This window comes from Macaca fascicularis, chromosome 1 (genome assembly GCF_037993035.2).
Source record: "Macaca fascicularis isolate 582-1 chromosome 1, T2T-MFA8v1.1".
NCBI lineage: Eukaryota > Metazoa > Chordata > Mammalia > Primates > Cercopithecidae > Macaca > Macaca fascicularis.
In genome coordinates this window covers 109,280,781-109,307,466 of record NC_088375.1, presented here as the reverse complement: position 1 = coordinate 109,307,466, position 26,686 = coordinate 109,280,781, and the positions used below count along the sequence as shown (strand labels likewise).

Genomic DNA, 26,686 nt, shown 5'->3' with positions numbered 1-26,686 from the left:
GGGACCATGAGAAAGTAAAGGATTCAATGAACTCAGAAGGTCTTAATGAAATAATAATTGTTTCTGAGGGGCCTTTGAATAAGTAAGCTGCTGAAAGAAAAAATGCTGTCATCAGAAAACAGGATGTTTAAATGTATGCATTTGGAGGCTGTGTACTGTCTGAAGATAAGGCTCAAGATGTTCATGGGAGTGTGTGCCTGGGGCTGGGGGATAAGAAAAGTTCATGGGTGATGAGGAAGCACATAAACTGAGGAGCCACTGTGTGGATGCTCGAGTTGCTGAGAATGCTGAATGGAGTTGGGTAGATAGTGGACCAACTACTGAAATACTCAAACACTGAGGGAGAGGTTGGCAGATGACAGCAACAAGGAGGGGAAGAGGAGGAGGGTGACAAATTTAGATGGTATAAACTCAAAGAAACGAGGGATTTTTTTTTTTTTTTTTTTTGACAGAATCTTGCTCTGTCACCCAGGCTGGTCTCAAACTCCTGGCCTCAAGTGATCCGCCACTTTGGCCTCCCAAAGTGTTGAGCCACTGTGCCCAGCCCAGAGGGCTTTTTAAGATGAGGGGAAGTAATGGTTTGAAAACAAGTGTGGGTAGCAAAGAGCACCTCAAACTCCTCTTGATTCTGAGAGGGTCAAATTTTAGTCAAGAGCGAATGAGGGTTGGATGAAGAAATGAGCAAAACCATGTAGGAATGGAACCCTGGAAAACATTGACATTTAAGGAGCAAGTAGAAGGAGGAGGGAAGATTGGTCTGAAAGGTTTATGAAAGCCAAGAGAAAATGTTTCAATGAGAATAAGACAGGGAGGTCTAGTACAGTAAGTGCTGAAGAATGCACACTGAATTTGGCACTTCAGTCACTAGTAGCTTCAACGAAGGCATTTCAGTAGAGCTGTTAGGGTAGAAGCCAGATTGTGCTGGAGTAAGGACAGTCAGTTGTGTGATATGCTAACAGTTGGAAGAGAACTAGTAATACAAACTACACATTTTTCCTCTTCATTTATAAAACAGAATAATTATTCCCTTGAGATATATCAGAGATTCTGCAAAGAATCTTAAGAGCTCTATAATTTTTCTTGATTAGTTTTATTTTTGTTTTATTAATTCCTTCGCAAATACTAAAGTATCTACCATGAGGAAACTGAGGCAAAGAAAGGTAAAGTGCCTTGCTCAAAGTTCCACAGCTTTAAATTGTGGAACCAGAATTTAAACCCAGGCACTAAATTTCAATCATTTAATTAAGAAGTTGTCAACTTTTGGATGGTCTCTAAAGCTGAGAGACTGCATGAGATTACCAACGGAGTGTGGAGAAGACAGGAGTACTAAGGACTGACACTTGAGGGCACCCTAACATGAAGGGTTTGAGAATGGGGAGGAACCAGCACAAAAAATTGAAAAGGAGGGACCAGTGAAGTGGAGAATGTGGTGTCCTGGAAATTACGTCCACGTAGAAAGGAGTCACCAGCTGTGCCAAAAGCTGAGAGGTTAGTGGACTCAGCAACATGAAGGTCACCGGTACCCTTGGCAAGAGCTGTTTTGAGGGAGTGGGTTCAAGATAGGCTGGGCACAGTGGCTGATGCCTGTAGTCCCAGCACTTTGGGAGGCCAAGGTGGGGCAGATCACTTGAGGTCAGGTGTTCGAGACCAGCCAGGCCAACATCGTGAAACCCTGTCTGTACTAAAAATACAAAAATAAGCTGGGTGTGGTGGCGTGCACCTGTAATCCCAGCTACTTGAGACGCTGAAGTGGGAGAATCACTTGAACCCAGGAGGCGGAGGTTGCAGTGAGCCGAGATCATGCCACTGCACTCCAGCCTGAGTGACAGAGCGAGACTCATTCTCGAAACCAAAAAAACAAAACAAAACAAAACAAACAAAAACAAAACAGAGAGAGAGACTGGGAAGAGAGAAATGCAGTTGTGGCATATTTATATGTTGACAAGAAACATCTAGCAGAGATGGATGTCCTTCAGTAGGCCAAAGAAAATGGAATGTAGCACACAAATGGAAGGCTGGGTCTCCCTGAGAGTGTGGATGGTTCACTTATAGCAGGAAGAAGCAGAACATCAGGCACAGATGCAGGGAGGAGGATATGTGAGGCAATGGGAGACTGGAAGTTCTCTTCTGACTGCTTTTATTGCCTCTTAGTGAGATAGGAAGCGAGACCAACTGAGGGTGAGAAGGGAAAAGAAAGTATTAGAGGCATAAGAAGAAAGAAAAAGGCAGAAAATAGTCATCCAGTAAGGAAGGAGAGTGAATAAACTAGGGAAACATGAAGGATGCTGGTTGGGCAATATTAAGAGCCTTCTTTTTCTTTTCTTTTTTGTAGGGGGGAGACAGGCTGTTGCCCAGGCTGGAGTGCAGTGGTGCGATCTCAGCTCACTGCAACCTCTGCCTCCTGGATTCAAGTAATTCTCCTGCCTCAGCCTCCCACATAGCTGGGATTACAGGTCCCTGTCACCACGCCCAACTAATTTTTTTTGTATTTTTAGTAGAGACGGGGTTTCACTATGTTGGCCAGGCTGGTCTTGAACTCCTGACCACAAGTGATCCGCCCGCCTCAGTCTCCCAAAGTGCTGGGATTATAGGCATGAGCCACAGTGCCTAGCCCAAGGGCCTTCTTAAAAGTCAGTTAAAAAAAAAAAAAACACCACCACCTAAAGATGTGTTTGGATGATTAAAAGATAATGAGTAACTCAGAAATATCTGTGAATAATTCAATATACTATAATGACAGACATCTCTCATTACACAGTTGGTAAAACCCACGGAAAACATAACACAAAGAGTGAACCCTAAAACAAACTATGCACCTTAATTAAGAGTAATATATCAATATTGGCTCATCAATTGTAACAAATACACCACAGTAATAATTTGAGATATTAATAACAGGAGAAATTAGGGGTGGGGAGGGGATGGAGGGTATATGGAAACTCTCTGCACTTTGGGCTAATTTTTCTATAAAATTATAATGCTAAAAAAGTATATTAGTAAAAAAACACAGAAGGATAGGAAGTGCAATGTGTGTGTTTTGGGTGTAGGGTGGGTTGCCCTGGGGATTTAGATACTGGGAGATGTGGGTGTAACCTGAGTGTTCTGAGCTTCTTAGGGTGATATAAACAAACATGGGATAAAGGGCGAAATGAGATTAGATGATAGCCTCAAGACATAGAGGTGATGAGGTTGTAGGAGGGTGGAAGCTCTCTGGGGCCCTTTCTTCACTCTTGCTAATGGTGATAAGAATGCCAGGGTGGGAGCAGTCTTATTCTTGACAATAGGCTTTATGCACTCCAATCTGCAAAATTTATAGTGATTTCTGGTCTATAAAACTGGTGACTATAGAATATAATCCTGCATTATACTCTTTCTTTTTTCAGGTAGTAACTAGTACTTCAATCTGTTCTTAGTTTTATATTTGATGCTCAGATATATTAATGAGAAAGTGGCTGTTTCTACCAAGCAAATGGGTTTTGAAGTCTTGAATCTTTTCAGCAGGTATACGTTTATATGAAGGCAAACGTTTCCAGGAGCCGTCTTCACATTTCTCCATAAACTGGTCAAAGAGCAGTCTTAGGTCCTTGTTCCAGCTGGGGTTGGGGACAGAATAATCCTTAAGAATGACTTCCTCAGAAGAAAATGACCTCTAAAAGACAGAAGAAAAAGAAGAGTGAGTAATGGGAGGTGCACTGTATTTCATAACATATTCTCCCAATTTCTAAGACTATTTTGCTGCTTTCTTCTCCCCATAAGCTTGTCACTTCAAAATGGAAGGGAATTTCAGGGATCACCTGGTCCAACCTCCTTGGGAAAATGAGAGATTGAGAGAGGGAAAATGATTTGCTCAACGTCACTCAGCGAGCTATTGACAGGGCCAGCATTATGCTCAGGTCTGCTGATTCCATTCTTTTTTTCAAACTTTAATCAAGCACAGGTGAGCCCAAGACACTGGAGATGGAGGTAAAGAACAGACATTATCTTAAATGTTAAAAGCTCTTCCAGTGGCTATGCACAGGAAGTCAGGGGATAAGGGAGAAGTATTCATCTAGGATTAGGGGTTCAGGAAGGGGTCCTTTGACTTGAATATTGATTAGATAAGCAGAAATTAGCCAGCTGGAAAAAGTATTACAGGCAAAAAACCAAACCAAAACAAAAAGAACACTGGAATATAGTTCGGATGTGTGTTCCCGCTCAAATCTCATATTGAAATGTAATCCCCAATGTTGGAGGTACGGCCTGGTGAGAGGTGAATGGATCATGGGGGTGAATTTCTCATGAACGGTTTAGCACCACCCCTTGGTACTGTCCTCATGATAGTGAGTTCTCATGAGATCCGGTTGTTTAAAAGTGTATAGTACCTCGTGCCTTGCACTCTTGCTCTTGCTGTGTCCATGTGAAATGCCTGCTCCCACTGTGCCTTCTGCCATGACTCTAAGTTTTCTTGCTTCCTTTTCTTTTTTTTTTTTTTTGAGACAAAGTCCCACTCTGTTGTCCAGGTTGGAGTGTAGTGGCGCGATCTTGGCTCACTGCAACCTCCACCTCCTGGGTTCAAGTGACTCTCCTGCCTCAGCCTCCCAAGTAGCTAGAGTTACAGCCTCACCACGCCCGGCTATTTTTTGTATTTTTAGTAGGGATGAGGTTTCACCATGTTGGTTAGGCTGGTTTCGAACTTCTGACCTCAGGTGATCTGCCCACCTCGGCCTCCCAAAGTACTGGGATTACAGGAGTGAGCCACTGTGCCTGGCTGACTGTAAGTTTTCTAAGGCCTCCCCAGCAGCCAAGCAGATGCCACCATCATGCTTCCTGTATAGCCTATAGAAATGTGAGTCAATTAAACTTTTCTTTATAAATTACCCAGTCTCAGGTATTTCTTTATAGCAACGTGAGAACAGCCTAATGCAGTTTGCAAAAGAGGCATGAAACAGTTTTGAGGGGCCTTATTACAATCATATGAAGGAGGTACTATTTATTATCCTCATTTTACAGATGATAAAATTAAGGCCTAAAAGAAGTTTGGCATTATTAGGGTACAAGAGTGGAGCAGATGGCTGCAGAAATGCATGTAAAACCTTAATACTAAGCTAACTGGCTTGAATTTTATCTGCAGTGCTCTCTGAGGGATTTTAAATGGGAGTAACATGATTAGATCTTTCCATAACATAAAAGATAGTGGGAGTGTCCAAGATTGAAATCAGAGGGCCCTATCTGGAAGCTACTAGGGTAATTCAGGTGAGAAATCATGAGCGCAGGAAGCAGAACTTGGTGGGTGACTATTTGGATAAGGAGGGTAAGGGAAAAAGAGAAGTACAAGACCCAGTCCCAGGATTCTGAATCCTGCAATGAGGTGAATGACAGAGCCAATTACCAAAAAATATAGGAGAAAGTGGAGTAGGCAGCTCAGGGGAAAGTTCTTGGTGTCACAGTAACCACAGCTTCCATCCATCTATTTCTGTAGCACCAAGCACTGCTATTACTCCAATGCCCAGGCAACAACTAGAACATTACAGGGATCCTAGAGGACCTGGAAGACAAGGTGTGACTTACTAAGGAGCAGAACAAAGTGTAGGCCCACAGACACCAGAAAGGAAAACTGGCTTTCTGGACTGCTGCAGATATCTTGGAACATGTAGGATCACAGAAGCTATTAACTCCATGGCATTCTACTTTCAGCCACTCTTATCAATTCATTCAGATTTAATGTACCTACAATACACAGACTGCACCATAAAACCAAAACAGGGAGGTCACAGTATGATGGGAGAACCAGCTTTCTGCTGACAGGGGCTGGCTCCAATGCTGGCTTGGTGGGAAGAATACTGGGAACCTGTCTCAAAAACTCTATGGAAGAGGAGACGCCTAGCCTCCCAACCTACATCTTTCTCCCATGCTGGATGCTTTCTGCCCTCGAACGTCGGACTCCAAGTTCTTCAGTTTTGGGACTCTGACTGGCTCTCCTTGCTCCTCTGCTTGCAGACAGCCTATTGTGGGACCTTGTGATCGTTCTTAATTATTGTAGGAACATAATACATGTCGGATTGGGCAGAGTGATTCCTCCAACTATTTTCAAAACTGTATTAGCTGAGCATGTGGAGGCATGCATTGTGAATTTTAGCTCAAGATTGACTGCAAAAACCAGCAATCCGGAGAGGACCCACAGACCCTCTGAAGGAAGCGGACTGCTCCTGCAGGACCGGGAGACATCCCAAACACTATGAGTGCCCCAACTGTGGACGTGGGAAAGAAAGACCCTTCTCTCCCGAACACACACCCCCACTGGGGAAGCTGGTCTGTCTGCAGGAGAAATTTCTGACTTTACCAGGAGCTGAGTCAAGTTAGAGAGCTAAGCCGAGCGAAATACAGGGGTAGAGGAAGCAGCAGAAAGGCCCTGGGAGCTCACTGGGTCCCCAAGCACCTGCTTGGCACCACAGGGATCCATCAGGAGGGTGCCCAAAGGAGCAGGGGGTAAAATTCCACAGGGAGAAGGAATTCTCTAGCTGAACTTTGTAACAGTTTCAACTGGGGAGAAGCCTCCTGGCCAGAACTCGGGGAGGGCATGAACCCAGCTTGCAGACTTCAGAGGTCGGGGAAGAACTAAAGCCCTTCCTTCTTTTGCAGCTGGGAGGTGGAAAGCCTCAGACAAGTTTTCAAGCCCATCTTGCCCTCCACCTGGAAACAGACTCGGGGCTATTGGAAGGCCTCGGTGGGAGTGAGACCGGTCCTTCAGTTTGCATGGGAGCTGGGTGAGGCCTGTGACTGCCGGTTTTCCCCAACTTCCCTGACAACCTGTATGACTCAGCAGAGGCAGCCATAATTCTTCTAGGTATACAACTCCAGTGACCTGGGAATCTCACCCCCATCCCCCACAGCAGCCACAGCAAGATCCCCCCAAGGAGAATCTGAGCTCAGATGTGCCTAGCCCCAGCCCTACGTGATGGTCCTTCCCTATCTACCCTGGTAGCAGAAGACAAAGGGCATATAATCTTGGGAGTTCAAGGGCCCCGCCCACCACCGGTCCCTCTCCACACTACTACAGCTGATGCTTTCTGGAAAGTGCAACCTTTTGGCAGGAGGCCAACCAGCACAAAAGTAAAGCATTAAACCAAAGCTAAGAACCCTCACAGAGTCCACTGCACCCTCTGCCACCTCCACCAGAACAGGCCCTGGTATTCATGGCTGGGAGACCCACAGACAGCTCACATCACAGGACTCTGTGCAGACAACTCCTAGTACCAACCCAGAGCTGGGCAGACTCGCTGGGTGGCTAGACCCAGAAGAGAGACAACAATCATGGCAGTTTGGCTCATAGGAAGTCACATCCACAGGAAAAGCAGGAGAGTACTACATCAACGGAACACCTTGTGGGACACAAAAATCTGAACAACAGCCTTCAGCCCTAGACCTTCCCTTTGACAGAGCCTACCTACCCAAATGAGAAGGAACCAGAAAACCCACCCTGGTAATATGACAAAACAAGGCCTGTCAACACCCCCCAAAAATCACACTAGTTCACCGGCAATGGATACAAACCAAGAAGAAATCCCTGATTTCCCTGAAAAGGAATTCAGGAGGTTAGCTGTTAAGGCAATCAGGGAGATACCAGAGAAAGGCAAAGCCCAATGCAAAGAAATCCAAAAAATGATACAAGAAGTGAAGAGAGGGCCAGGTGTGGTGGCTTATGCCTGTAATCTCAGCACTTTGGGAGGCCAAGGTGGGCAGATCACAAGATCAAGAGATCGAGACCATCCTGGCCAACATGGTGAAACCCCCTCTCTACTAAAAATACAAAAATTAGCTGGGTGTGGTGGCGCACGCCTATAGTCCCAGCTACTCGGGAGGCTGAGGCAGGAGAATTCCTTGAACCTGGGAGACGGAGGTTGCAGTGAGCCGAGATTGTGCCCCTGTACTCCAGCCTGGGTGACAGAGTGAGACTTGGTCAAAAAAAAAAAAAATAATAATAATAATAAAAAGAAGTGAAGGAAGAAATATTCAAGGAAATAGACAGCTTAAAGAAAAAACAATATAAAATTCAGGAAATTCTGGACACACTTGTAGAAATGCAAATTAACCTAATCCAACAAAGAGAAAGAAAAAATAGCAAGAAAACATGAACAAAGCCTCCGAGAAGTCTGGGATTTTGTTAAACTACCAAACCTAAGAACAATCAGTGTTCCTGAGGAAGAGGACAATTCTAAAAGCTTGGAAAACATATTTGGGGAATAATCAAGGAAAACTTCCCTGGTCTTGCTAGAGATCTAGACATGCAAATACAAGAAGCACAAAGAGCACCTGGGAAATTCATCACAAAAAGACCTGCACCCAGGCACACTGTCATCAGGTTATCCAAAGTTAAGACAAAGGAAAGAATCCTAAGAGCTGTGAGACAGAAGCACCAGGTAACCTATAAAGGAAAATCTAGCAGTTTAACAGCAGATTTATCAGCAGAAACCCTGCAAGCCAAAAGGAATTGGGGCCCTATCTTCAGCCTCCTCAAACAAAACAATTATCAGCCAAGAATTTTGTATCCAGTGAAACTAAGTATCATATACGAAGGAAAGATACAGTCCTTTTCACACAAACAAATGCTGAGAGAATTTGTCATTTTCAAGCCACTATTACAAGAACTGCTAAAAGGAGCTCTAAATCTTGAAACGAATCCCAGAAACATGTCAAAACAGAACCTCTTTAAAGCATAAATCACACAGGACCTATAAAACAAAAATACAAATTAGCCGGGCGAGGTGGCGGGCGCCTGTAGTCCCAGCTACTCCGAGGCTGAGGCAGGAAAATGGCGTAAACCCAGGAGGCGGAGCTTGCAGTGAGCTGAGATCCAGCCACTGCACTCCAGCCTGGGTGACAGAGCGAGACTCAAAAAAAAAAAAAAAAACCCAAAGTACACAGGCAACAAAGAGCACAATGAACACAATGGAACCTCACATTTCAATAATAAATTGAATGTAAATGGCCTAAGTGCTCCACTTAAAAGATGCAGAACTGCAGAATGGATAAGAACTCAACAACCAACTACATGCTGCCTTCAAGAGACTCACCTAACACATAAGGACTCAAATAAAGGGGTGGAAAAAGGCATTTCATGCAAATGGACACCAAAAGCAAGCAGGGATAGGTAGCTATTCTTACATCGACAAAACAAACTTTAAAGTAACAGCGGACAAAAAAGACAAAGAGGGACAGTATATAATGGTAAAAGGCCTTGTCCAAAAGGAAAATATCACAATCCTAAATATATATGTACCTAACACTGGAGGTCCCAAATTTATAAAACAATTACTAATAGACCTAAGAAATGAGATAGACAACAACAAAATAATAGTGGGGGACTTCAATACTCCACTGACAGCTGCTAGGGCTAAGCCCCCAAATCTGGCCATAAACTGGCCCCAAAACTGGCCATAAACAAAACCTCTGCAGCACTTGACATATTTGTGATGGCCATGATGCCCACGCTGAAGGTTGTGGGTTTACCGGAATGAGGGCAAGGAACACCTGGCCCAACCAGGGCGGAAAACTGCTTAAAGGTGTTCCTAAGCCACAATATGAGCGATCTGTGCCTTAAGGACATGTTCCTGCTGCAGATAACTAGCCAGAGCCCAGCCCTTTGTTTCCCGTAAGGAATACTTTTAGTAAACCTATAATCTATAGAAACAATGCTTATCACTGGCTTGCTGTCAATAAACATGTGGGTAAATCTCTGTTCGGGGCTCTCAGCTCTGAAGGCTGTGAGACCCCTAATTTCCCACTCTACACCCTATATTTCTGTGTGTGTGTCTTTAATTCCTCTAGTGCCTCTGGGTTAGGGACTCCACAACTGAGTTGGTCTCGGCAGACAGCACTAAACAAGTCATCAAGACAGAAAGTCAACAAAGAAACAATGGATTTAAACTATACCTTGGAACAAAGCGACTTAACAGATACGTACGGAACATTTCATCTGACAACCACAGAATACACATTCTATTTGATAATGCATGGAACTTTCTCCAAGATAGATCATGATAGGCCATAAACAAGACTCCATAAATTTAAGAAAATTGAAATTATATCAAGCACTCTCTCAGACCATAGTGGAATAAAACTGGAAATCAACTCCAAAAAGAACCTTCAACACCATGCAAATAAGCCAGGTGCAGTGGCTTACACCTGTAATCCCAGCACTTTGGGAGGCTGAGGTGGGAGGATCACCTGAGGTCAGGAGTTCGAGACCAGCCTGACCAACATGGCAAAACCCCGTCTCTACTAAAAATACAAAAATCAGGCAGGAGTGGTGGCATGCACCTGTAATCCCAGCTACTCAGGAGACTGAGGCAGGAGAACTGCTTGAACCCAGGAGGCAGAAGTTGCAATGAGCTGAGATCATGCCACTGCACCCCAGCCTGGGCAATAAGAGTGAAACTCTGTCTCAGAAAAAAACAAAAACAACAACAACAACAAAAAAACCCTGCTCCTGAATGAGTTTCGGGTCAAAAACGACATCAAGATGGAAATTTTAAAAATTCTTCAAACTGAATGACAATAATGACACAACCTATCAAAACCTCTGGGATACAGCTAAGGCAATGCTAAGAGGAAAGTTCATAGCCCTAAACGCCTACCTCAGAAAGTCGGAAAGAGCACAAACAGACAATCTAAGGTCACAGCTCAAGGAACTAGAGAAACAAGAACAAACCAAACCCAAACTCAGCAGATGAAAGGAAATAACTAAGATCAGAGCAGAACTAAATGAAACTGAAACAAACAATATAAAAGATAAATGAAACAAAAAACTGGTTCTTTGAAAAGATAAATAAAATTGATAAACCATTAGCAAGATTAACCAAGAAGAGAGAAAATCCAAATAACCTCACTAAGAAATGAAACAGGAGATGTTACAACTGACACCACTGAAATACAAAAGATCAAGGCTACTATGAACATCTTTACACACATAAACTAGAAAACCTAGAAGAGATGGGTAAATTCCTGGAAAAATACAGCCCATCTAGCTTAAATCAGGAAGAATTAGATATCCTGAATGGACCAATAACAAGCAGCGAGATTGAAATGGTAATTTAAAAATTACCAACAACAACAAAAAAGTCCAGGACAAGATGGATTCACAGCAGAACTCTACGAGACATTCAAAGAAGAACTGGTACCAATCCTTTAGACACTATTCCACAAGACAGAGAAAGAAGGAAACCTCCCTAATTCATTCTTTGAAGCCAGCATCACCCTAATACCAAAACCAGGAAAGAACATAACCAAAAAAGAAAACTACAGACTGATATCCTTGATGAACATAAGATGCTAAAATCCTAATACAAAATACTAGCTAACCGAATCCAACAACATATCAAAAAGATAATCTGCCATGATCAAGTGGGTTTCATACCAGCGATACAGGCACTGTTTAATGTATGCAAGTCAATAAATGTGATAATGCTACATAAACAGAATTAAAAACAAAAATCACATGATCATCTCAATAGATGCAGAAAAGGCATTCAATAAAATCCAGGATCCCTTTATGATTAAAGCCCTCAGCAAAATTGGCATACAAGGGACACATCTTAATGTAATAAAAGCCATCTATGACAAACCCACAGCCAACATAATACTGAATGGGGAAAAGTTGAAAGCATTCCCTCTGAGAACGGAAACAAGACAAAGGATGCCCACTCTCACCACTCCTCTTCAACTGGAGGAGTCCTGGCCAGAGCAATCAGACAACAGAAATAAAGGGCATCCAAATTGGTAAAGAGGAAGTCTAACCATTCCTGTTTGATCGTTTACCTTGCAAACCCTAAGAATTCCTCCAGAAATCTCCCTGAACTCATAAAGTATTCAGCAAAGTTTCTGGATACAAGACTTTTTTTTTTTTTTTTTTAAAGACAGATTTTTGCTCTTGCTGCCCAGGTTGGAGTGCAATGGCACGATCTCAGCTTACCACAACCTTTGCCTCCCGGGTTCAAGCAATTCTCCTGCCTCAGCCTCCCGAGTAGCTGGGATTACAGGCATGTGCCACCATGCCTGGCTAATTTTTGTATTTTTAGTAGAGACGGGGTTTCTCCATGTTGGTCAGGCTGGTCTCAAACTCCTGACCTCAGGTGATCCACCTGCCTCCGCCTCCCAAAGTGCTGGGATTACAGGCGTGAGCCACTGCGCCCGACCACCAGATACAAGATTAATGTACACAAATCAGTAGCTCTTCTATACACCAAGAGCAACCAAGCAAAAAATGAAATCAAGAACTCAATGCATTTTACAATAGCTGCAAAAAATAAAATATAAAATATTTAGGAATATACCTAACAAAGGAGTTGAAAGACCTCTACAAGGAAAACTACAAAGCACTGCTGAAAGAAATCATAGATGACACAAACAAATGGAAACACATCCCGTGATCATGGATGGGTAGAATCAATATTATGAAAATGACCACACTGCCAAAAGCAATCTATAAATTCAATGCAACCCTCATCAAAATACCACCATCATTCTTCACCGAGTTAGAAAAAACAATTCTAAAATTCATATGGAACCAAAAAAGAACCCACATAGCCAAAGCAAGACTAAGCAAAAAGAACAAATCTGGAGGCATCACACTACCTGATTTCAAACTATACTATAAAGCCATAGTCACCAAAATAGCATGGCACTGGTATAAAAACAGGCACATAGACCAGTGGAACAGCATAGAGAACCCAGAAATAAACCCAAATACTTACAGCCAACTGATCTTCGACAAAGCAAACAAAAACATAAAGTGGGGAATGGACACCCTTTTCAACAAATGGTGCTGGGATAATTGGCTAGCCACATGTAGGGAATAAAACTAGATCGTCACCTCTCGCCTTATACAAAAATCAACTCAAGATGGATTAAGGACTTAAACCTAAGACCTGAAACTATAAAGATTCTAGAAGATAACACTGTAAAAACCCTTTTAGACTTTGGCTTGGGCAAAGATTTTATGACCAAGTACCCAAAAGCAAATATAATAAAAACAAAGATAAATAGCTGGGACTTTAATTAAACTAAAGAGCTTTTGGATAGCAAAAGGAACAGTCAGCAGAGTAAACAGACAATGCACAGAATGGGAGAAAATCTTCACAATCTATACATCTGACAAAGGACAATATCCAGAATCTACAACAAACTCAAATAGATCAGTAAGAAAAAAATCCCATCAAAAAGTGGGCTACGGACATGAATAGACAATTCTCAAAAGATATGCAAATGGCTAACAAACACATGAAAAAATGCTCAACATCACTAATCATCAGGGAAATGCAAATCAAAACCACAATGTGATACCACCTTACTCCTGCAAGAATGGCCATAATAAAAAAAATTAAAAAATAGTAGATGTTGGCGTGTATGCAGTGATCAAGGAACATTTCTGCACTGCTGGTGGGAATGTAAACTAGTACAGCTGCTATGGAAAACAGTGTGGAAAAGAAGTCATTATTCGAAAAAGATACTTGCACATGTATGTTTATAGCAGCATCATTCACAACTGCAAAATCGTGGAACCAACCCAAATTTGCAGTGACCTGGATGAGACTGGAGACTATTATTCTAAGTGAAGTAACTCAGGAATGGAAAACCAAAAATTGTATGTTCTCACTTATATGTGAGAGCTAAGCTATGAGGACGCAAAGGCATAAGAATGATACAATGGACTTTGGGGACTTGGGGGGAAGAATGGGAGGGGGATGAGGGATAAAAGACTATAAATATGGTGCAGTGTATACTGTTCGGGTGATGGGTGCACCAATATCTCACAAATCACTAGTGTAAAGAACTTACTCATGTAACCAAATACCACCTGTACCTGAATAACTTACGGGAAAATAAAATTAAAAAATAAAAAGTAAACAAAACAAATCAAAACAAAAGTCTACAGAAGCCGAGGCATGGTGGCATACCTTTAGTCCCAGAACTTTGAGGGTGCCGAGGCGGGTGGATCACTTGAGGTCAGGAGTTTGAGACCAGCCTGGCCAACATGGTGAAACCCCATCTCTACAAAAAATACAAAAATTAGCTGGGCGTGATGGTGTGTGCCTGTGGTCTCAGCTACTTGGGAGGCTGAGGAACGAGAATTACTTAAACCAGGGAGGTGGAGGTTGCAGTGAGCTAAGAACAAAGATAAATAGCAAAGATAAACTGCACCACTGCACTCCAGTCCGGGCAACAGAGTGAGATTCTGTCTCAAAAACAAACAAACAAAAAACTCTACAGAATAAAAGCCTCCTGGCTGAACAAAAGCAAGTCCTGACTTTGGAGTACCAGAGGGTTGGGGATACATGATCAGGGTTGAAACCACTTTGCCCTTAGCCCAGGATTTGTAATTTTTTTCCGTATTTTTTTAATCAGCTCATCCTTTCAGAACCCGGCTCAGAAAATCTGGGAAAGAAAGAAAAGAAAAAGTTTTAAACCCACCCATCTCTCCCTCTTAAAATAACTAAGGGCAAATTTTCTTTCCTCCAAATTTTTAAAATATAATTTTTCCTAATATACTTGTAAACTCAGTAAAAACAAAAACAAACAAAATTTTTAAAATCCCACAATTTTGCTTTCTGCTTTTACCACTTAAAATTATTTAGTGCTCACTTTCTCCATAATATCAGTTACCACCATTTTCAACAGCAGAAAAATAGTCCATTAAACTGATATACTACATAATTAGCCATTAAGGTAGACATTTAAATTATTTCCAATCTTTTGCTGCTCTAAATGAAAATGTCCACTGGAACATTATGAATATAGCTTTTCCTCTATTTTGGATTATTTCCTTAGAATCCAGTCCTGATTATGTAACTTTTAAAGAACATCAATCAAGAAGTAACCCAATAAAGACAATTCATCACAGATTACTATGTATTGACCAAAACATGTCAACTGAGAGGCAGAATAGTATGTATAAGCTTTGGAGTTACGAATTTGAACTCATCTCATTAGCCACTGGTCTCATCTCAAACAAGCAACTCTAGGATCCTTCAGTTCCACTGTCCTTTTATGGACCAGTGATACAGAACTAATTAAATGCTTTTAGGAATTAGAATGACTCCCTTAACTGTGGGTTCTCCTAATTTTAACTTTTAAAGTCTGGGATTCAGCAAAATCCAAGAAACTTTTTTTGAGCCCTACTATATGCCCTGGTTCTATGTGAGGGACAGGTAAAACACAGAGAAGACTTAGACCCTGCCTTCAAGTGTTAGCAGCCTTGGATGTGAAAAATACTACAAGAGAAGTAGATACAGGCAAAGAAGGGGTGACTTTCAGGGAAAACTTTAAAATGATGGAGTGATTTCCTACGGATAAAAAGTTCATTAAATAGAGAACAGGGGAGGGGGGCCTGCTCCAAGCAAAGGCATAGGAGAGTGAAATAACCATATCACACTGGGGAACTGCTAGGATTTCAGCCTTCATACATGTAAGGTGGAAAGAGAGGAAGAGCAGCAAGATGTAAAGAACAAGAGGGATCACATCACAGGGCTTAGATTTCATCTTCTAGGTCAGTATTTCCAAAGACCAGCATGAAAAATGATTTTAGGTGGCACAAGGACAAAAATATATGTATTTTAAAATATAACAAAATATATTCATATATTATAAAAGGATATAAGTAGAAAACCCACATGTGATTTCACCAATGTTATTACATAGGATTAAGTTAACTAAAGAAGTGGAGTCTTTAAAGAATCATGAAAGTAGTTGAATGATACAGCACCTTTTTCCTTTATGAGGAGACTTAAGGAGTTTTAAGCAAGGGAGTAATATGAACATAGGTTTTAGAAAGCTCCATCTGGTGTAATGAATGAATTAAAATGGTGAAATGCAATGGTAGGGAAACCAGTTAAAAGACTGTTGCAAAGGCCCAGGTCAGATATGGTCAGAATCTGAACTAGGTACTGAGTAATGAGAAGTAAAGTTTTAAGATACTTAGGACATTGGGACTGAGGGATGTGGGGAGTTACTGACTGGGAAACAGAAAGCAGAAGAGTCTTGAATGATTATCTAGAGCTATGGCTTTGAAAACTAGGGTGAATAGAATGAAAAGAAAGATTTTTCTTAGTGTGCACATGTGGATCAGGAGAGAGAAAACAGGAGTGGAACTATTTTAGTTTGGCATGGGTTGAGTTTGTTACTCCAGATGGACACTATAATAATGTAGAAATAGAAATAATAAAGCAAGGAGGTGAAAACTAAGAGATAAGTAAAGACAAAGCACAGATTATATATGAAGTAGAAATGTTCGGGACAACGATTATATTTTCTTGTCCTGAACACAGGAAAGGTCTTGCTTGACCTTTGGTTATACATTTATAAAGCAGTAAGACAGTGAAGTAAAAAGAGCTCCCCAGAGAACTTTGACTGGGGGAATGGGGTGGAGCCACAGACCATCCTGGCTAACACGGTGAAACCCCGTCTCTACTAAAAATACAAGAAAATTAGCCTGGCGAGGTGGTGGGCGCCTGTAGTCCCAGCTACTCGGGAGGCTGAGACAGGAGAACGGCGTGAACCCGGGGGAGCGGAGCTTGCAGTGAGCCGAGATCGCGCGACTGCACTCCAGCCTGGGGCATAGAGCAAGACTCCGTCTCAAAAAAAAAAAAAAAAAAAAAAAAAAAGAAGTTCACACCATTGGCAGAGGTGAGGAGCCCAGCCTCTTGAGTTCCTGTGTGGCAAAGTAGGAACAGGTCCCTCTTCCACTGCTGAGGTTTTTCTCTTTTTCCTTTTGCGCCCAATAAATTCCATTATTCTCACCCTTCTATGTGTCCATGAGTCTGATCTTTCCTGGTTGTGTGACAAGAACCCAATTTTTAGATGAATTGAGAAGAAAGTCCTACACCATCTTTGGCGCTCAAATGTGGGGCCTGAGGAAGTGAGGCAGGAAACTAAAGAAAGAAAAATAAAATTAAAAAAGAGAAAAACAAGCTTTCTATATGAGGTTGACTCATCCCAAAGGCAGTAACAGGCAAAGCCCGGACCTGGGTGAAGTCTCGATACCACTCTCAAAGAAGCCAGGGCTCAAAGGATGTGCTCTGGAGACTCTCCCAGCACTCTCTCAACAAAAGGATAAGAAAAAGTAAAGTTCCCCCTTGAATCCCATCCTCCTTCTGTATGATTGTACCTTGCTCCGCAAGTTTTATCAGTTTATAGATACTTGTTTTTTGTAACTAGTAACTTCCAGTATTGTTTTATCTAACCAGCACAGTGAAGGTTATAAGACATGCCTGAGGAGGCCTAGGCTGCGGCCGTCTGGGCACCATAGCAAAGGTTATGAGATAAGCACTTGCAAGGCTCTTTTGAGCAAGCCTAGAAAACAGCCACCTGGGCTGCATAAGCAAGGGTCATATATAATCCTGAATAATGCACCTGTCACAATTTGATTAACTGCCTTTGTTCTGCCTCTGTATCCTTGCTTTCACGCCACTATGCTTTGTGCCACTGTAAGCTTGTTTCAAGCTAGCCCACCCCCTTTTAGAAGTGTGTATAAAAGTCAAGTGCTGTCTTTGTTCTGGGCCTAGTTTTTGGATGTTAATGTGCTGGGTCTGAGTGCACTCAGTAAAGTTCTCCTGTTTCACCCCGTGGCCTCTCCAGTCCTCCTTCATTCCTGCAACAGAAGGGTGAGTCAAATGGGGACTCAAAACCTCTCACTTTCGTTTCTGAGCCTTTTGGTCTTATGGCATTCCTCTTCTTTTTGGGGTGACAGCAATGGCACCTATTTTTCCTTTTACAATACTGGAGGTGGTCCACAACCACCCCAATGGTCACGGGTGCACTCACAAGACAGTTGGGTGGGTAGCTCCCTGTCCCCACTTCTTTACTGGCTGGGGTACATGGCAGTGTCTGCAGCATGTGTGTGTGGTGTCCAATGGCCACACAGGGCAGGAATGAGCCATAGCCACTGACCAGGCCCCAAGGCGCCAGCAAGGTTGGTTGGTGTTCCTCACCAGGTGCCTACAGAGTCTCCCCCTCCCCGCTCCAGGGAGTCTAGCTCTGTCCCACAGCAATTAAGCTCCTCTCTCTGGTGGAGGAACCATTTGCATAAGAGGATCTTCCCCCAGGCATCCTTATCTCCTCTCCACTCCATCAGCAGTATACTTTTATTTTTTTATTTTTATTTTTTTTTGAGACAGAGTCTCGCTATGTCGCCCAGGCTGGAGTGCAGTGGCCGGATCTCAGTTCACTGAAAGCTCGGCCTCCCGGGTTTACGCCATTCTCCTGCCTCAGCCTCCCGAGTAGCTGGGACTACAGGCGCCCGCCACCTCGCCCGGCTAGTTTTTTGTATTTTTTAGTAGAGACGGGGTTTCACCGGGTTAGCCAGGATGGTCTCGATCTGCTGACCTCGTGATCCGCCCGTCTCGGCCTCCCAGAGTGCTGGGATTACAGGCTTGAGCCACCGCGCCCGGCCAGCAGTATACTTTTAAAGGAGGTTTTCCTTTTCCTTTTGGAAGACATTTTGCTCTGTTGAGAATGATGAGGATTATTGTTTATATTTTCTGTAGAGTTTTGTGAGAAAGGATTTGTGAGGTTAGTCTTAAGCTGTAACCAATCTGTGTATTTTGCATGTCTTTCTGTATGGTCCATAGCAAACTTTGCTGCAGGCCTCCATCTTGTTTTACATCCTTGGGGGCGTGGCCTGTAACCCCATGGCATGGCTTTGTTTAGCCTGGTGAGGCCCAGATTCATCCTGGCTTAGGAAATGAGTCCTTTCTGGTTTGGTATCTGTATGCCCTTTTGCTATCTGTCAGTTCCCCTACCCTCTACCAACCACCTTGGATTTTCCTTTCTCTGAGCCTTTAAGTAAAGTTTGAAAGCCAGAAATATTGGCCGCTTGGTGGAGCTAAAGTTAGATAATAAGGGAGTTAAAATAATTTTCTTAAGGAGTGCTCAGCTTAATTAAAAGTGGATATCTAAGTTGTAATTATCTTTATAAGGCCTTTATGTTTTCCTTTTCTTGGACCTTGTTTTGCTGGAAAAAGTGTTTCTTTTCAGTCGACTGAGTTATTTTTCTCCATTTTGCCTTGCCACTTTTAATGCCCGCACAAGAGGGTGGACCTCTGTTTTCCTCATGGAACCCCAGGAATTAAAAGCAGATAGATCCCTCTCCCTGTGATGAAGGATCTTATGGCAACTGGGTTTTCTTCTGCCTGTCTGTGTAGTTACATATGTGTTGTGTGTGATGTCTACAAAAAGTGCTCTAATTAATTGACCTAAAGGAAGATAAGTGCTTGGATCGACTATTTTTTTTAAAGGGAAGATAAAAGCTGTGGTACCTTTTAGTTTATGTGACTTTAATCTTTGAAAAATAAAAACAGCCTCACAGATTATTGGTAAAATGTAGATGTTGTCAAAATATAAATAGATGGACTAAATTATGCAGTTCAGTTACTAAGTTTGCTTAAAAAAGCAGTTACAAACTGCTTTTTGGTTTTTAAGAACTGTACAACTTTGAAAGGCCTGGGGACATATAAAACTAACCACGCCCTTAATTATACTGGAAGGAGTCAAAACTTAGCTGCACCTAGCACATAATTAAAACAACTTACCAGGTTTTACATTAAAGTTAAAAATTGCTAGGAGTTACCCGCATGACATATAATTCAGACTACTTGAATTGTTTTAGGTAAGATAAAGCTGGCCAGGAGCAGTGACTCACGCCTGTAATCCTAGCACTTAGGTCAGGAGTTCAAGATCAGCCTGGATAACATGGTGAAAACCTGTCTCTACTAAAAATACAAAAATTAGCCAGGCGTGGTGGCATGCACCTGTAATCCCAGCTACTTGGAGGCTGAGGCAGGAGAATCACTTGAACCCAGGAGGTGGAGGCTGCAGTGAGCCAAGATTGCACTACTGCAGATAAGGCTAAAAGTTCAAACAAGTGGTAAAAAGATTGTAAGAATCTTGCAAAATTAATCTTATATTCAGTATGAAAATACTGACTAAATTCAAAAAGGTATTCTATGATTTTTCTGTAAATTGAGCATTGAAACAAAAGCACAACAAGGTACTCTTTTTTTCTGAGATGGAGTCTCACTCTGTCACCCAGGCTGGAGTGCAGTGGTGCAATCTTGGCTCACTGCAACCTCCGCCTCCTGGGTTCAAGAGATTTTTTGTGCCTCAGCCTCCTGAGTAGTTGGGACTACAGGCATGCGCCATCACATCTGGCTAGTTTTTGAATTTTAGTAAAGATGGGGTTTTATCATGTTGACCAGGCTAGTCTTAAACTCCTGACCTCAGGTGATTCACCTGCCTCAGCCTCCCAAAGTGCTGGGATTATAGGCATGAGCCACTGTCCTAAACTCAATTCCAAGCTTCAGGTCAAAGCCCTAGGAAAGAAAACTGGATCTAAGGGATCCAGAGGCAGACGATAACAGAAGTTAAATTGCACAGTGCAGGTGAGCATGGCTAATTCCTGCTGATTAAGCCAAGCCTCCTGTTTTATGGATAAAGGTTGTGCTAATATCCATGGCATAAATGAGGTTTAGAGAACTCCCAGGTTACTGACAGTAGCGGGGATAGAGGCATAGATGAGAGCGGATAATTCCTATTCTCCAGCACCTCCCTGCTTCATGGGTACAAGCTGCTTTGGCACCCATGGGTGTCACCCTGTCATGGTTGCCTGGACTTGGGGATATAAGGACGGAGGAAAGAAAGAGGAACACCTCACTTTCCCTCCCTCACATACCCCAGGTATTTGCTAGGAAGAGACACTTGATCCCCTCTTTGTAGATGAGTAGCCATCCATCTTCAGTTTGTACCCCTTTCGAATGCATCCTGAACCCCTGGGATTCCTTTGAAAAAAGAGAACCTCTTTTTCCTTTCTCCTCCTCTGTCCTCTCTTCACTGATACGTTAATTGTATCTCTGTACTTACTACAGGACACTCCCCTCAGATGCATCCTCCAAACTGGGAAGAGTTAATTTCCCAAACCTTAAACTGGTTGGCACAGGATTCGGCTCAGGGAAAGGGAACCCAGAAGCCTGACATGCTGGCAAAAGGGCTTTTTTTTTGTTTTTGTTTTGTACTAGTGGGGCTTTTGGCCTCGCTTTCCCTGTACAAACTGGTAAAAGGCCTTGGGATTTCTGAGCTGTCCTTACCTCGGCCCTGTTTCGTTTTGATACACGTCTTCTAATAACCCAGTTTGTCTCTTCTTGCCTTCAGGCCATCAAACTCCAAACAGTCATGCAACCAGAGCCTTGGACAAGGGACCCCTTTGCCAAGGACCCTCAGATAGGCCTCTGAGGGAGCTCTGACTGCCTTTTCTCCAAAACAGCACCCCCTGTCAGCAGGAAGCAGTTAAGATAAGTCCTCATCCTTATCCTTATCCTAATGGCAGTTAAATGTATTTCTTTAGAGGGGGAATGAGACAACCAAGTATAAAGGTGTCCCCGGAGAATCTCTAACCGGCCTGCACACCAGGAGAACAGGGTGGAGCCATGGAAGTTCGTGCTGTTTGCAGAAGGAAGGCGCCTCACCTCGTGAGTTCCGGTGGTGGGGCAGGAGCCAGGTAACAGGCTTCCCTCTCACTCTGCTGAAAGTTTTTCTCCTTTTCCTTTTTCACCCAGTAAATTCCGGTTTTCTCACCTTACTATGTGTCCATGAGCCTAATCTTTCCTAGTCATGTGACAAGAACTCGGTTTTTAGTTGAACTGAGAAGAAAGTCCTACAATAGTAGGGCTTGTTAAGAAAAGTTATGACTCTTTAAATGTGTCTTCTTTTTTGAGAGTAAGTTACTGAACCGAAAGAAGCATGATTTATAAAGCCTGTAAATACTAATGCTTATTCTCAGCACAGATTACAAGGTACCAACATATAATTAAATAAATGAATTCATCTTTGTAAGATTAGCACATTTTTTCCCCAATGTGCAAGATGGTACAGGATTAGTGACTAATCTGTATTCATTATTCTTTAAAAGAAAGCTATAGTAGCTTAATAGAAACACTATACTCATCTAAATTACTATTTGGTCTTTCAGTTCTTATCAATACAGAGCTGTTCCCTCCTCTTTGTTCCCTTAGTACTTCATTATAGCACATAGTATATACTTATTTTAATTTTGCAATTTCATTCCTGCTAAATAAAATTTATAGGAGGCCATTGGTTTCGCCTGAGCTTCTACACCAGGCCCAACAGACCAAACCAAATGGAGTTACTCATGCTGAAGTTCCACACCTTTAAGTGGAAATTAAGTTGCTTATCTGATCTTTTGAGAAGGAAAATGAGAGAGACAATAGCCAAATACCCAAACAAGCCAGTTTTAGCTGGCATGATAAGAGTGTCTCCTCTGCTTTAACCTTTACAAGGAAATTAACTTTGAAACCACCAATCTGCTTTTTTGTTTCTGCTTTCTTTAGCCCCTTTGTGTCTCTAAAGCCAACCTCCTCTGCTCAGCGCATCAGAACGGTCATTCTATTTTATAGGAGGAAGTGTTGTTTGATTCTAGAGTTGCAAATAAAAGCCATGTAAGATCTTTAAACTAAATTTGTCATCTTATTTTTTGACAGTTCTGGCCAACATGGACAAAGGGACTAGAGGGACTTTGCTGACAACTCCTAAAATCCCTTGAGGCATGCAACAGAGACAATGCCCATGTCTTTTGAGGCTCCCCTGTCTTCTTCAGAGTCTGAGGCTTGTACATCCAAGGTCAGACTTTGCTTTTTTTTTTTTTGAGACGGAGTCTCACCCTGTCACCCAGGCTGGAGTGCAATGGTGCAAGATTGGCTCACTGCAACCTCAACCTCCCGGGTTCAAGAGATTCTCCTGCCTCAGCCTCCCGAGTAGCTGGGATTACAGGCGCACACCACCATGCCGGCTAATTTTTTGAATCTTCAGTAGAAACAGGGTTTCACCATGTTGGCCAGGCTGGTCTTGAACTCCTGAGCTCGTGATCCGCCTGCCTCGGCCTCCCAAAGTGCTGGGAATACAGGTGTGAGCCACTGTGCCTGGCCTAGACTTTGCTCTTTTTGCATAGATCCCCTTGATCATTTTGGTTTCCAATTCCAGGATTAGTTTGTGCTATGAGAGGACACATGAACTTGGGGTGGGTACCAAGGGTTAGTTTGTGCTATGTGACAGCATATGACCTTTTGGGGTTTGCAGTGGCTTGACAAGTCAGTGGCAAGAGTGGAAGTCATGACAGAAACATAACTTGATCCCGTAGGGAGGTCTCAGGTGTCTGACTGGGTCAGACAGAAATGGGCAATAAATGGCAATTACTGCAGGGGGTGTGAACTCTGGCTTTCAGAAATTCACAGGGATTTTATGTTCTATTATCTTAATTTCTTTTTCTTGTGTGCTTAGGTAGGGAAAAATCATTGGCTGACTTGGTTAAGGGGATCTCAATGCCAAAGCCAGAATGTGATTGGTGGGCATGAGTCAGGCACTTGAGAGCATCAGAATGCTTGCCAGCAAAAAACAGACTCTTGGGTTAGGATAAGCTGGTCATGGAAATGGGTCAGCTTCAAGAAAACTTCTGTACAAGGAGGGAACATGTGAAAGCATTACATGACCCAATCCTGTGGCATTCTCCTTTTTTTTTTGAGATAAAGTCTCAACTCTGTTGCCCAGGCTGGAGTGCAGTGGTGTGATCACAGCTCACTGCAGCCTCAACCTCCTAGGCTCAAGAGATCCTCCTACCTCAGCCTCCCAAGTAGCTGGGACCACAGACATGTGCCACCATGTCCAGCTAATTTTTTGTAGAGATGGAATCTCCCCTTCTGTCTATAAAGCCAATCTCCTCTGCTCAGCTTATTGGAACATTCTATTTTATAGAATGAGGAGTTGCTTGATTCTACAATTGCAAATAAAAGCCAATTAAGATCTTCAAAGTAAATGTGTTATAATTTTGTCTTTTGACACCCTATTCTCCTATACTAGATTGTGAGCTTCTTAAGAGAAAGGATTGTTTCTTTTTTTTTTTTTTTGAGACGGAGTCTCGCTCTGTCGCCCAGGCTGGAGTGCAGTGGCGCGATCTCGGCTCACTGCAAGCTCCGCCTCCCGGGTTCACGCCATTCTCCTGCCTCAGCCTCCCGAGTAGCTGGGACTACAGGCGCCCACAACCGCGCCCGGCTAATTTTTTGTATTTTTAGTAGAGACGGGGTTTCACCGTGGTCTCGATCTCCTGACCTTGTGATCCGCCCGCCTCAGCCTCCCAAAGTGCTGGGATTACAGGCGTGAGCCACCGCGCCCGGCAAGGATTGTTTCTTACCTGTACATCATCAGTGGCCAATAATGCCTGGCACAGTTTGGGGCTTAATCAGTATTAATTGAATATATCAATAAAGCACAAAATAGGGATATATAAACAAGTAACATTTAATACTATTTTAGGCACTGCGTTAAAGTTTGCTTGCATTATGTCATTTAATCTTAAAACAACCTTTAAAGGTGAGGAAACTGGCTTAGGAGAGGGTATTAATGATTATCTGACATCCAGAAGCCTCCTACTCACTCCAGTGTTGGCTGCTTTGCTTCTCAGAAATAAGACGAGTCAGAGACAATCAGGATTAAACCATTGGAAGAGATGGTGCTCTTCTTCTGAGGTCTGTAATGGTTATAAGCCAGACTGCCTAAGTTCAGAGGCCAGCTCTGTCGCGTATTTTGTGTGTGCCCCTGCTGAACCTTTATTAATATCAGTCGTAGCAGTAGTGGTCCTTTCCCTGCTGAATTGAACAGATCCCAGCATACTGCACTCTGCTTCAAAACTGTCGCGTATATAGATTTCAAAACATCATATTGTACATGTTAAACATACAATTTTATGTCAATTAAAAACAAATTAGGAAAAAAAAAACCAGGCAGAGAGCAGTGACTCGCCTGTAATCCCAGTGCTTTGTGGGGTTCAGGTGGGAGGACCGCTTGAGCCCAGGAGTTCAAGGTTACAGTAATCGCCACTGCACTCTAGCCTGGGCGACAGAGCTAGATAGACCCTGTTTTTTATTGAGACGGAGTCTCACTAATGGCGCGATCTCGGCTCGCCACAGCCTCCGCCTCCCGGGTTCAAGGGCTTCTCCTGCCTCAGCCTCCCAAGTAGCTGGGATTACAGGCATGCGCCACCACGCCCAGCTAATTCGGTAATTTTAGTAGAGAGAGGAGATTTCGCCATGTTGGTCAAGCTGCTCTCGAACTTCCGACCTCAAATGATCCGCCCGCCTCGGCCTCCCAAAGTGTTGGGATTACAGGCGTGAGTCACCGCGCCCTGCCGACCCTGTCTCTTAAAAAAAAAAAAAAAAAAAAAAAAACGGGGTCATCTTTCCATCCGTTTTCTAACGGTTTGAATCTCAGGACTAAGTATTCCTAGGCCCCTGTTGCTTACGCTGCCGTGTGGTGCCCAAGGGAGCTTTTATTCTGAGATTGGCTGGTTGGGGTATGGAGAAACAATCAAAGGCTCTGTTGCCGCAGGCGTGTTTCTGACTGTGAGTCCTGCTCCCGCCCCATGCCCAAGGGTGCCCAGACTCACCAGCGCGGGACGCGGCTCCCTACCCGGCAAGCGCCGGCCTCCCGGCGGCCCGCGCAGGGCCCCGAGCGTGCGGAGGCGCGCGGCGCAGCTCCTCAGCATGGCTCCCGGCCGCGCGGGCGCGCTTGCTCTAGCCCCGGACGGCGCACACTAGCTCTGCCACACGACCGCTCGTCCGAGTTAACCCCTGGGGTGGACGCAGGGCGGAGCTTGGCGAAGAGGCGGTGCGCACTACAGGCGGCGGGCTGGCATGGGTGTGAGGCTGGCGGAGTCCGGGGAGGGCATCGCTGTGTCTATCTTTTAGTTCCGGTCTTTTCTTTCCGAAGACTTCCCGCTGCGGCCAAGCGTCGGACCACTGCTGGGGCTTGTTAAAGGCAAGGGAAGCGCGGCCGGAGCGGATCCCGATTACCGCCTTGGGCCCCTCAGCCCCGGAACCCGCGCGCCAACTGGAGGCTTTGCAGTCATCCTTCCCGCGTGACCCAGGGCGAACGCAGTGCTCCGTGTCCCCAAGTAGTTATCCCTCCCGCGGGACTGAATTCCCTGGGGCGGGTGGGAGCGCACGCTAGAAGTGGTATGAATAAAGTGTTTTATTGAAGGTCGTGGACAAGTCTCTGGGACAGGGTGGATAGTGCTGGTTTATAGAAGGCAGTCTGGGCACAAAGAGCATTTATACGATTGAAAAGCTGCTTTCCCTGCCAATAGCCCCATACCCTCCCCAGGAGCTTGCGCCTTAGAAGACTCTTGTTATGTAAACTGACAGTTAAATTATATTACAAACGAAGGTAATGGATACTAAAAAGGTAATAGGTATTGTAACTATTTTACTGTTATCAATGCTTTTGAGGTTATTTACCTCTCTTGTATTCGTATGGTGGGAATACTAGGCGCATACCTTCGGAACTTCGAATTCAGTAACCTCCCTGGGACCTTGAAATCGGACTGGGTTGGAGTATTCCCATTACTCAGATACTGCAAATCCGGGCCATCCTACCCCTTTAAGTGCTTACCAGTATGCCATAGCCCTAGTCCATCCGAAGGTGAAGACTCTAATGGTTTGGTTTTGTTTTATTTTTTGAGACAGTCTCGCAGAGATATCGCTATTGCCCTTCAGCCTGGGCAACATACGGATGCCCCATCTCAAAAAAGCAATAAATTAAAAAGAAAACTCCAACGACCTGAATGCATTAGATATTTTGTGTTGATTCCTTTCCCATG

At 43.5% G+C, this 26,686-nt stretch overlaps 1 protein-coding gene across 6 annotated transcripts in view; it reads right to left on the bottom strand.

Moving 5' to 3' along the window:
* THEM4 (thioesterase superfamily member 4) overlaps positions 1-25,624 on the bottom strand; it is a 48,673-nt gene extending 23,049 nt beyond the window's left edge. For 4 of the 6 annotated variants that reach the window (XR_010587146.1, XM_005541845.4, XM_015457218.4 and 1 more), the window contains exons 1-2: positions 25,475-25,624; positions 3,463-3,649 (exon numbers count right to left, since the gene is read on the bottom strand). Coding sequence is in view for 4 of the 6 variants with exons in the window: in XM_005541845.4 (XP_005541902.3) it covers positions 3,463-3,649; positions 25,475-25,573 (286 nt within the window). In the remaining 2 variants the exon portion in view is untranslated. Of the gene's footprint in view, positions 1-3,462; positions 3,650-21,110; positions 21,293-25,474 lie in introns of all 6 variants that reach the window. The other 2 variants (XR_012414714.1, XM_073995373.1) reach the window with 1 other exon arrangement.
* Between the last annotated feature and the right edge of the window lie 1,062 nt (positions 25,625-26,686).